General features: G+C 51.7%; 1 protein-coding gene across 1 annotated transcript; it reads right to left on the bottom strand.

The window, feature by feature from the left end:
* Positions 1-381: 381 nt before the first annotated feature.
* Positions 382-11433, bottom strand: SEPT3 (septin 3; the record flags this gene model as incomplete). Its single annotated transcript, XM_010084183.1, has 9 exons — positions 11227-11433; positions 5766-5957; positions 5388-5516; positions 4585-4666; positions 4075-4212; positions 3594-3711; positions 3055-3150; positions 904-1003; positions 382-433 (listed from the first exon to the last, which is right to left on the bottom strand). Coding segments are annotated over exons 1-9 (917 nt in total), but the record flags the coding sequence as incomplete, so codon positions are not given.
* Positions 11434-12439: the final 1006 nt, after the last annotated feature.

Genomic DNA, 12439 nt, shown 5'->3' with positions numbered 1-12439 from the left:
GATTTAGACTAGATATTATAAAGAAATTCTTTACTGTGAGGGTAGTGAGACACTGGAACAGGTTGCCCAGGGAAGTTGTGGATGCCCCATCTGTGGAGGTATTCAAGGCCAGGCTGAATAAGGCTTTGAGCAACCTGGTCTAGTGGGAGGTGTCCCTGCCCATAGCAGGGGCATTGGATGACCTCTAAGGTCCCTTCCAACCCAAACCATTCTATGATTCTATGATCTACCCCTTAAGTCAATCCAACCCTACCCCACATAAGCTTTAACTGCCTGAAATGTACTTTATTTTCCTTTCCACAGGGGCTATTTCACTCTAAGAGGGTCACAGGAAGACTCCCTACTTATCAAGAGCAAATTCGTGCATGACCAATGCCTTACCTGATGACAAAATCTCGAAGTAGGGCAAATTCACAGTGAGTGAGGTTTTCCACTGAAAAGAAAGCAAGAAATTGTTCCTTTTGATTTTTTTCAACAACCCCTTTGTGGTTACATGGGAAGGTCATTGCCATGGGACAGGTCCCAGTTGGGTAGAGCCTGCATACTTCAGAAAGAACAGACAGTTTTCTGAACGTCACACTGTTAAACATTGAGGGAACATGCTTCTGGGAGCAGTCCCATGTGAATTTTCATCTGAAAACCAAGGCAGCCTCAGGAGCTCAGCTTCACACACCATGGTGTTCAGAGTAGCTCCAGCTTCTGCCAGTTAGCGGTGGTGGCACTGCATTGACTGTGGCAGTTCCCTCCCACCAGACCTATTTGAGAATTCTCCCTCTGCTTGTTTTCAAAAAGTTTATCTCACGAACGATGAGAAGGTAGCCATGGGACATGTTATCTGGACCCTTGTCTATTACTGGGGCTTGCAGAGATACCTTAATCTCCAAGAAACAAGGGGGATTTTACCTTCAATGATTCCCCAAGGTGTTTTCCTGCCCAGGACTCTCTTGCCATTCACTTGGTACTCCTTGTCGCTGCCCACTACTGCGAAGGGCATGCTTTCCTGCTGGGGAGAGACATGTGGAGAGACCTATTGAACCCATTCCAGAGAGCAGCATCATCACTGTTCCCCATCCACCTTTCCTCCTCTCAGCTCACCAAATGCAAGGCCTTCTCCAAGGGAAGAGCAACACTTCACTAGCTGTCCTCTTCACCCATCAGTGCTACCCCTATCATTTTGGGCCTTTGTTTACAGGTGTCCTTGCACCCCCCAAGCTTAGTGGGCAGCTTGCAGCAGTACTAAGGGCTCTGGAGAGGGGGCAGAGCTTTTCTGCACTTATCCAGCATTTCTGAAGAGGGGGATGACCAGAGAAGTACCGTGGCATAACCAGGAGAGGGTCTGTCAGCCCAGGGCTGCTCATATGAATAGTTTGCAGTGAGTATTTCTCACAAAGTATGTAGTTTTTCACCAGAAGAAGAAGAGGACTCAAAATAATCCTCCCCAACAAGACACATGAACATCAGCAAGTTTAATGGCTCAAACTGTTGGACTGAGGTGGGCCAGAAATGAGGTAGGAGTGCAGCTTTCCTGGGAAGTAGGACACTAGGTGAGGCTGTTGGTGACCCACATATCTCTAAGCACAGGAAGAAAACATCTGTCTCCAGAGCACAGGGTACAGGAGACCCTGATATCCATAGGGTTGTGCAGATGTTAATAGTTTCACTCTGCTTTATAGATGTCCCTGGGCCTGGGAAGGGACTGCAATTACCACAGGAATGGAGATTAAAAGGCAGTTTATTTTTTATGTGTGAGACTATCCAAACCTAGGACAATGATGCTGAAGTGCAGAACAAAATGTGGTGTGCTCCTCAAAACCAGTAACAGTTTGGAGAAGAAGCAAAATCCATCTAGTGTGATGTATTGCCAAATGGGAAATTATTAATTAGGATGCGGAAGGTGAAGATTTCTCATGAGGCTTTGACAGTGGGGTAGCTGAAAGGACAAGTGTCAGGCTGCAATGCAAGACTCCTGGAGTTTCTTGAGGACTGCCGTGGAGGCAAATCTATTTTCATTAATGGCCTAGCCACAAAAGTGATGAGTTGGATAATTAAATGTATTACCATCAGGCCAAGAGGTGTTGTCAGTACAAAGGCAGACTGGGTTATTATCTGGGAAGATGTAAGTTTGAGGCACAAAGAGCAGCATTTAGGGAATAACATCAAGAATTTCTGCTATGACTTCAGAGCTCATGAACAAGCAGCAACTGAAGGACTGGAAGGACCCCATGTGCTAGTTAGTGACCAGATGACCACAAGCCACCAGTGTGATGCAATTGTTTAAAAAGCACACGTGGTCCACAGGCTTAGTAGTTCTGATCTCGGAAGAGATGGGGGAGCATGGGGTGCCAGCACCAGTGCTAGAAAATCAAATCAGACTGGAGCAGGCACAGAAAAAAGTGACTAGGATCATGAACTTACTGAGGAATGGGAAGCTCATCCAAAGGAACTTGTCTCCTTTAGCTGACCTGAAGGTCATCAAAGGATAATATTTTTCTCTATAAGTACCTTGAGTGCTGGAGGGCACCACTCAGTAGAACTGCTTGAGTTAGTGTTGGCACAAGAACACAAATATAATCCTGGGTACAACCTGGCCATGAACAAACAGAGGCTGGAAATTAGGAGACGGTTTCAAATGCTCTGAGGAGGGAAGGATGGGACAAGCCTTCTCACAGGGGCTGGGGGAGCAAAGAACTGGACTGCTTTTGAGGTCAAGTTTGGTCAGCAGATGAGAGAGCTGGTAGGGCAGTTGTTTGGGACAGAGGCTGGACATTCAGCCACACACCAAGCCCTTTTTGGTCCTTAACAACAACTAAACAGAGCATTCAGCAAGAGGAGGTGAAACATAGTCCTTTCTCACTCAGCCTTCATAGCACTCTGTAGTAACAACAGGGACAAATTAAGCTGGGAAGGAGGAATGACTATCCCTTATGTCCATTGCATCTTTCATTCAGGGACTGTGAAGCACTTAAAATCTTCTAGTGACACGTCTGTTTTAAACGTATTAAATATGACCAACCCTCATCCCCCCTTCCCCTACCACAATAAAATGTTTCCTACCCTGATTTTGTCGTTCTCTGTTTTATCCTCCAAGTCCTCATCAAATTCTTTCTGGGGGTAAAACTCGATTCCATTTACTTCTAGCTCTTTGCGCACCTGGGCAGAGAGACATTTTGGAGCACAAAGCAACACAAACCTGAAGGGAAGGCAGGTGGGACAGCCAGGCATACCCATCTGGGACATCCTTCCAGCAGTCAGGGGCTGGAGGATTTCCCCAGGGAAGTGTGCAGCAAAGTGAGGACATGTGGCAGCAATGATGAGTCTTTCTTCCCCAACCCTGGTTACTTGTCTGGCTCTGCAGTTCCCATGACAGATCATATGATGAGATATCACTGGGATACACATGCTTCTTCCCCTTCTAACAGATTCCCTCAGAGCCTTAAACAGCTGCATCTTCAGGACTTACCCACCAACCCAGCGTTGAACTCTGTCTATGCCCTGGGGACTGCACTGCAATCCCAGGAAGAAGGATACCGATCATTTCTCCCACCTCCAAGCCAGGGCAGGGGAGGATCCCATGCAGGAGAGGAAATACTCACTCTTTGTTTGAATTCAGTCTTCTCCTCCAATGTCATGGTGTCAGCCTTGGCAATAACTGGGATGATGTTCACTACCTTGCTGAGATGTTTCATGAACTCCAGGTCTAAAGGCCGCAGGCTGCAGCCCAAGAGGGAACAACATGGAAGGGGTCACTTTACCCTCCTCGCATTTCATGCTAGTGACTCTCCCAGCATCAGGGCATCAATGAAATCTCCCTTGTATAAACCCTGCTTGCTGCCACCATGCTCTCATCTCCTTCTTCCCATCCATCCTGCCCTCTCCCAAAAAACACAGTGGTGTTTCTCCCGCCCTTCTTATCCTAGACCCTTCCAAGACCCGCAGCACCCGATGTTAAGCTGAACAGTGGCCAGCCCCACAGGCAGGACCCCTGGGTCTGTGACTGAGACGGAGCAGTGCAGGGTATTTATCTAGCACAGAGGCACTAGGGGCTTGAGGAAGGACGGGGGACTATGTACATACGAGTGGCCCGTGGGGGAGATGAAGTAGAGGCAGCAGTGCACTCGCGTGTCTGGAATTCGTTTCTTCCTTGCAATATTCACCTCCTCTTTCAAAAATTTTTCATATTGCTCGTTGATGTATTTCTCAATAGGCTCCCAGCTGTTAAGGTGGGAGAGAGGGATGAATAGACAGGTACAAATCTCCTCATGTTCCTGCCTACAGTGTTCCTGGCTCTGACAGCCACAAAGCAGGCTCAGGCAGAAAAAATATCCACCACAGGCATCTCACCATCATCAGAGATGTTTAAGAGTTTCTGTAAGTGGCACAGAAATAGGCACTCGCTATGTAATGTGTGCATACCCCCAGGCATGTGCAGAGACCCATGGTGTTTACAATTCCACGTCCCTGTTACTGGCCACCAGAGTGCAATAGGATCCCAGGCACTTTCCAGGCCAAATAGATGAGAGTCACTCCATATACCATCGCTCCAGCCCTTTCTGGGATGCAAAGCCTTGACCACATAAAACTCACCAGTTCTCGTTGTTGATCTGGTCCCCGAATCCTGGTGTGTCGATCACTGTCAGCTTCATTTTGACACCACCTTCTTCAATGACTGGGGGAGAAATTGCAAACAATCATATGCATCCTTGGGGACCTGCTCTATCATGAAACATGTCTCTGTGCCCTACAAGGGAACAGAGCTCATCCATGTCCAGCAAGCATGACCAGGCCCGGCTGGGCAACTGTGACCCCCACTTGCACTTTTGACCCCAAATTTTTGTAACCTCTGCAACAAAGCCACCTTATACCACTCTGCCACAGGAAAATGGATTTGTGCTCAGTCTGTGGCCCAAAGGTAGTACCTACCTTACACAACACTTCCTCCCCTCCAATGCATCGTCCTGAATCTGAGATGATGTGCGTTACTCTGCATCACTGTAGAAGCTGTGCTGATGCTTTGCCACAAAGAGATGTGCTCTACCAGGCTTGGAATGGGACCCACCAATGTGATTTGTACAGATTATTAAGCGTCTGCAGGTGGGAATGGTTTACACCAAGGCTTAATCCACACATGCCGACTAATGTCTTGGCAGAAGAAATATCTATAACTCTTTTTTCTACCTCTCAATTTTGGCTGTGGCATGAGTGGCATTGCTGTTTACAAAAAGCCTTGGTTGGGTCTGATGCCATCTAAAACTGTCATGAGTCCTTTAGCTTCTCATGGAGAAAGGACTGCCTAATACCAAAAAACTAATTGCGTAGACTACTGGGGTCTTCTGCAAGACTGTGCTGACGCATCAGTATTGTCTCCACCCCAGCAGCCTGGTTCTTACCATGCCCAATGGCTTTGATCTCCACTGTCTTGGGGATCTTCTCCTCCCGATTCCATCCCGAAGATTTGCGGCTCACCTGGGATTTGAAGAGGGTGTTCACCAATGTCGACTTTCCCAGTCCACTCTGACCTAAGGATTTCAAAGAGGAAGCTCATGACATCTGCCACAGCCCAGTGATGACAGTAGGGGATCGCAGGGGACAGAGCCAGGCTGGCAGGAAAGGGTCTGTAGGTGTCTCCTTGCTTTGTGCAGGCTCTCCTTTCCCCTGGAAGCACTGTCTGCTCCCTCATGCCCTCCCTGCAGGGCTCGCTCTCCCACCTGGCCACATAGGACAGTCCCTGGCCGTGGTTCCCAATACCTCAGCTGGTCCCTGCCTACCTACAACCATGATGTTGAAGTCGAAACCTGTCTTCATGGTTTTCTTGCGCATCTGCTCAATGATGGTGTCAATACCAATGTAGCCCAGCAAGTTGGCATTAATGCCCATGGGTTTCATCGGTACAACTGGTTTTTGTCGCGGCTCTGGGACCAGCTCAGACATGGCTGCTTCGTTTTTGCTCTCCACTGGCCCTGCATGGGGAGAAAGATTGAAAAATCATTACTGAGGTGTAGCAAGGACCTCTCTGATGACCTGTCACAGGAGCTGAGGGCAGCTTTGAGCAACAATTTCAGGGGCTACTGAGGATGACTGAATGGCAAGATTTTAGCAGCAAGGCTCTTCATGGAGGAACATCTACTTGAGTTAGCAGCACACTCTTCTATGTATCACTCCAGATGAGGAGGTGTAGGAGTGGGGTTGGCTGAGCATGCAATGTATTGATAGCTACCTCCAAACAGCAGGAGCAGACCCAGTGAAACTGGCTGAGCTCCTAATTGGGTGCCCAAAGCTCTGTGTGTGTGTCTCCTTTTTTTGTCTCCCAGTTCTCACCAGGATCAGCAATGTTTTGCTCCTCCAAGTTCAGCATGAAATTTGCAATGGAACAGACCTTCAAAATTTATCATGTGTCAAGTCTCAGCATTAAAACAGAGCTTGGGATTTACTGTGAGGATTTCCTAGCTTGGCCCTTTCCAGGGGTGGCTGTGTTACTGGCTGTCTGTGCAGGCTGAGTTCCTCAGAGGAAGGCAGAGGTGGAAGTGCAAAGCATGGCCACAACCTCCACGCTTGCCTCCCGCCCATAGATCGATGTTTTTTGTCATGCTCAAGAAACTAATCATTGTGATCAATAAACTAATCATCTACACCTTTCCCTTCTCACCTCCCCTCTCATAACTTCTTCCATGTAAAACAAACAGGCAAAAAGAAAGGCCCTGTGGGCTTTCCAGCCTCCCTGACTCTTTTTCAGGTGATGGCACACACTGCTTGGAGCGGGCCTCGTCCATTTCTCTTCATCTCTTATCTCATTAGTGAGCAGCTCCCACCTGCTGGGAGGAAGCTGGAGGTTGGGAGAGGACAGGGCACGGAAGAAAAGCTGTAATTGGTGGGGAAGGGAGGTGTGAGGGATGAATCTAGAAAGGAAGATGAAGGGGATGGGAATCAAATACCTTTCATATACAAACCAGCTGCAAACTAGAGCCTCTCCCACTCTAATTACTTGACTCCCCATGCTTTGTCTCATTAGATGGTTATTTTTCCAGGACAGGGACAGCATGTGTTTTTGCTTAGCAAGCACTCCACTTGTTTTGGATGCCTCTTCAGTTCAAGTGTCTCACACTAAATTATCCTTTTCCATCACTTCGGCAGGGCTTTTTGCTCCTCTCAGCAGAACCTGCTGGCTGCAGAGGAGCCCATGAGCAGCAGGGCACACGACTGCCATTTGGTGGGTGACACATGCCTCTTGGAGAGGAAGATGACTCCAAGGTCACCAGGCCAGGAACACTGACAGTGCCAGTCCAGCGTCCGTCACTGACAGCTCAACCAGGCCAGGCAGAGACAGGGGTTGGGGAGAGGTCAGAGAGATTTTGTTCAAGGGCAGGGTTAGGCTGCAACAAGCTGCAGGTCTGGCTGGTGATCCTGCCTAGCATTCCCAAATCAGAACTCCTGTGCAGGCACTAAGGGCTGCTCTACACAGGGAAAAACTTACATTTTTATATACAAGCTTTAATATCTCACTATCATATGCTGGGAGTAGAACTTTCAGAAGGGCCAGTCTTGGCAAGGAGAAGGATGCCTCCACCCAGCTCCCTTTACATCCCTTTGGAAGTCTTTTATGTTAAACTGGGAGAAGGGATCTTCCCTCTGTGTCCCACCTGTGCATAGCACCGTAGGTAATGTCCAAAGGGTCTTGGCTTCGTACCACCTTGGCTGCAGAGGAGAGGACTGCTGGAGGATGGCTCCTCCCTCCTGCTCCTCCCCAAAGAGCAAGGGTACTCTCAGATATCATCACCATCTTCTGAAGCAGCGAGCAGCTCCCTGGGGGTACCAGGGCACAAGATGCACTGTTGGCTTGAGCCAGGCTGGCAATTCAGAGCACCGAGCTGAGCGCTTCTCAGCTGCAATCCACTCTTACACCTGTCACAGCTACTCTGTGCCTTCCCTACTGACAAAGCATCCCCTGAGGCTCCTGTTGTTTTTTTCCAGCTTTCTCAAAGCTGCTGCCAGCCAGGAAAGCCCATCTCTCGCACAGCACGGAGGGCCAAGCCAGACGGCTCTCCTGCGCCCTGCCCTTTGCAGGTCCTCTCCTGGGCTGCCCCATACCACCTGTACCATAGTTGTGTGGCTGTTCCGTGCCCCTGATCCTGCTGCAGCATCCTCCAGTGCTCACGCCACACATCCCTGCTGGGGTCCCACCTACCCCAAGGAGAGGGAGAAGAGAGAGTGAGACAGGGAGTGATGAAGGGTTGTGGGGTATGAGGCTGTGGCCCCAGTGAGGCACTTGGCTACTGCAGTAATAGATGAAAATAAACTCTGGAGGTGAACAGGGTTGAGGTGGGAAGAAAGCCCAGCCGAGCAGCTGAATGGGATGGGAGCAGGATCTGGGCCACGTGGGCTGCAAACCATTTGCTGCCCAGGGAGTAGCTTGTCCTCAGGGAGTCTATTGCCCTCACCTTTATTCCTTCAACTCCTTGTTCTTGCACAGGGAGGAGGAAGGAGGGAATTTGCTGGCAGCCAACCTCAGGGCTCACTAAGAAGTTCAGAACTCATCCCTCAATCTCACCAAGGGATGCTTTGCCCAGAGCCAGTAGATGTTGCTAAGTGCTGTGGATATTGCAATACTTGGCCATCTCTTTGCAGGCTTCGCTGCTGGAGCCAGAAGTTTGCAGTGGCTGGGGCAGATGTTTCAGATTCACATTCCTAAGCACCTATAAAAAGCCCTGAGACCAGGAGAAAAGATATCCAGATGTGTCCTTATATATTTCCTGGATTTTATATCAGTGATGTTGCCCTGCATGGTCTGGTTTTGGGCATCCAAGGTCTCAGGGTAGATGACCTCCCTTTCTCCTCTCTGTGACTTGCCCTCTTCGTGACACCGTGTCTGTGTGGAATGCCTTCCCATACAGCCTCAGGAAGGGAAGACCCCATTTCGCAAAGAGGTACCCAAGGGCTCAGCTTTCTGCACACTGTTTTACACCACTTGACTCCCATGGAGGAACCTAAGGAGCCAACTGAGGAACAGCCTGCTGGGGAGGTCAGGGTGTGCAAAACTGGGGACAGAGCTATGGGAGGCACATTGAGACGTGAAAAGTGTCTACATGCTCTCCTGGGAATGGCTCTGGTTTACGTGCATTAATGCTAATGCTGCTGTGAAGCCACGTTAGGGCTCTGACTGACTTCTCAAGGGGTAGCATTATGCATCCTGGGCACACCCCGTAGCCCCTCCAGCTGTCCCCTGTAATGAATACTTGATAGGGCACTACAGTCAGTACAGCTGATAATGAATAGAGGGTTAGCCAAGGTTAACCACCTGCATCCGCTGTTTGCATTGCCAGCCTTTTGCCTGCTGCTTTGTTCTGTGTGCTAAGGGAAGATGATTTAAGAGGGCGGTTGCTGGTGATACCTCTGCTGCCTGGTTCCTGGTGGGAGGTGGCCTTGGCTGGGCTGCCGGGGTATAATCTCTGGCTCCAGGGAGATGCTCCACTCGGCTACAGAGCAGGTTGAGGTGCAGTGTCTGGGGCTGGGGCAGGCAGGGCCAGAAGGACAACAGGTACCCAGAGAGATCCCAGCAGTCCCAGATATCTCCTGCCATCTCCTGCCCCTGACACCCATCAATCCAGCCCAAAACCTCTCCCTGCAAGGCCAGCTCATGAGGCCAGCAGCAGACAGCTCTTCTGCAGCCCACCCTTCGCATCTGCCTACTTCTGACATTCACAGCAGCTAACTGGGGACAGAGGTGGCCCAGCAGGTCCCTTAGGGGCTCAAGTTGTGGGGACTAACATCTGTTCCTACGGTTGTATCCCCTCCCCCTGCCTTCCTGTCCTTTGTTTGAGTGGCAAGAGGGAGGGAGGGAGGGCGGCAAACAGTCCCCACCACAGTCCAGCTCCCAGCAAGGAAAGGCTATTTAACCCCCACGTAACACATGGACAGCCTCGCTGAGGCTCTCCTCCCAAATGGCACAAGGCTGTCCCACTCCGGCTGGAGGCAGTGATACACACACACATCTCACCCCAGCCCCTTCCACCTGCATGGCCCCAGACCCACGGTCCCACTCCCCGCAGACATGGAACAGGGAGGAGGGATGGGTTTGGAGCCTGCAGGAAGCTGGCAGGAGTGAGCCCTCGGGGGGTGACACCAGGTCCCTAAGAAGGAAAGCAAGCAGCTGCTTCAGTAGCATAGCCTCCCTGTGGCTCCCAGGCGTTAGGATCTGCTCCTAGTTTGGGATCTGCAGAGGTGCTGGACTGAGCATCTCTCCACTGGAAAAATTCCTTGCCCACCTCAGTTTCTGTGATGACCCCAAGGCATTTCTCTCAGCTGTATAGGGCAAAGGCTGAGCCGTGCCGGATGCACCGCCTGACCTCAGGGTGCAGAACAGAGCCATTCTTCTTACCAGATATTTTGGCCTGGCCTGAGGATCACCAGGCATTTCAAGTGAGGCAGAGAAACTCTTCTCAGCCCTTGGGCTGCCGCAGCCTTCCCAGCAGCAGCTTTCCTTCCCCTCAGCACTCTGCAAAGGGCTTGGGCAGCAGCCTGGCTCTGCCAGGGCTGCAGTGAAATCTAGGGCAGCATGTGCCGAAACCCCTCTGGAGATGCAGGAGCTGGAGGTGAAAGGGCTGGGTACGTCCTCAGCCCAGCCAGCACAGGGTTAGATGCTCGCCTCTGCTCCAGCCATACCCTCAGTGCCACTCCCCAGCTGTGCAGTCCTTACCCCACACCGCAGCTTGCCATCTGGGCAGCACAGCTGTATCACAAGGTGAGAGGATGCTGAGCACCCCTGGACCAGGCTACCTGTGCCACCACAGCTGCCTGTCCTCCTGCCCTCCCACCCGCTGGTGCCAGGGCTCCCTGCCCATCCAAAAGCTCCTGCGCAGATGCCCTGGGAGCAGCGCAGGACATCCCCACTGCCCCCTGCAGCGACTGCCTGTCACTGGCAAGGCACAAGCCAGTCACTGAGCAGCTTGTGGGTTTTCCCCAGCCCCGAATCAGCTGGGATTATCTCTTTCAGGGCAGACCCTGGCGCCAGCTACTCCCCATCAGCACCCCAACCACCCCTGCTCCTTCTCCTTCATGCCGGACTGCTGCCACCAAAAGGAAAGAAAAGAGGAAAGACAAAGCCAGTACAGATTTCTGCCTGCTGCCCTTTGGGGTTATTCCTCCCCTGTGGGCACGGCAGAGGGTGCCTGCACAAAAAGCCCCAGTGGCGTCCCTCCAGCATCACCCAGCCCTGCCAAGCCCAGAGCATCCTACCTTTGAACATGAAGCTTCCTTTGTTTCCGAATCCTCTCCCAAGGGGGTGGGTTTCCCCCCACTTTTCTAGCCTGATGCTGACTCCACACGGTGGGCTACAAGGCTCTGCTTCTACCTCTTTCTTTCTTCCCTGTGTCCTCTTCTCCCCCCCTCTCCTTCCCCTCCTTCTCCAGTGGCTATCTCAGCGGAGCAGGGATGCTGGTGCTGCTCCTGCTGCCATCGTCATGTGACCTGAATATTAAACATCGCTGCAAAATCTCCCCCCGCGCACCCTCCCCCAGCTCAATCCCAGGCCCCCAACAGCCTCCCCGCCTGGGTGGGCACAGCCATGGAGATGGGGGGGCTACTGCTGATGGGAACCCTGTGTCCCAGAGGGGCCCCTCTCACACACCCGCGCTCCTCCTCCCTCCCTCCACACACTGCACAGGCCCTTTCTTGCCCCTTTCCCTCCCAGTTCCCCAGCAGTTTCAGCATCTCTGCTTGTATAGGGAGGGGGATATTTAACCCTTCATGGCCTCACCCCAGTGGGGCTGAGAAAGGGCACTCTCTCCCCCTAGATATTTATTGGGTTCAGGGGATTCCAAAGCCTCCTTCTGCTTTCCCGGAGAGAGGAAATTTGGAACGTTTTGGCTCATCAAAAGCAATCTGCCCTTCAGCTCTGGTTGCGGAGGCGTGAGAAACCTTTTCTCCTCCGGCACCGCGATTCCTGGCTGTCAGCCCGCGGCACAGAGGCAGAGCGAGCGCCGTCCTCGCTGTGTGTGTGGTACATACATGTGTGCATCCACGTGCAAGTACACACGTGTGCACACATGTGCGGTGCAGGGAGGGGTCCTGTCTGCGGGCCATGTCAGGGTGCACAGATCACATCCCTGTGTGCCCTGGCAGGCGTCTGTGCCCAATGGTGTCCACCTGCATGTGTCCAGTGGATGTGCCCATGCCTGCAGAGCCGTGCAAATGCCCCTGGCTGCTGGGGTCTTTGGAGGGGAATGTCCCTTCTTCCCTCTGCATTTTCTTCTCCTATGGCTGTGAGCCGTCCCAATGTGTCCCTCCAGCACTCAGCAGCCCCCTGGGTGGGAGCCAGGTTGCAGGGGGATGGCTGGCAGACTCTCTTTTTGCAGCGACCCCGAGGCAAAAAAGGAACAGCACCTGCTGTGGGTTACAATCACTGTCGGCACTGAAAAGTTACCCAGGCTGGGCTGAGCTGTCTGACAAG

Source organism: Pterocles gutturalis, unplaced genomic scaffold, assembly GCF_000699245.1.
Source record: "Pterocles gutturalis isolate BGI_N339 unplaced genomic scaffold, ASM69924v1 scaffold32115, whole genome shotgun sequence".
Classification (NCBI taxonomy): Eukaryota; Metazoa; Chordata; class Aves; order Pterocliformes; family Pteroclidae; genus Pterocles; species Pterocles gutturalis.
Note: the sequence above shows the minus strand (reverse complement) of the source record. Positions and strands in the feature narration are given on the sequence as shown.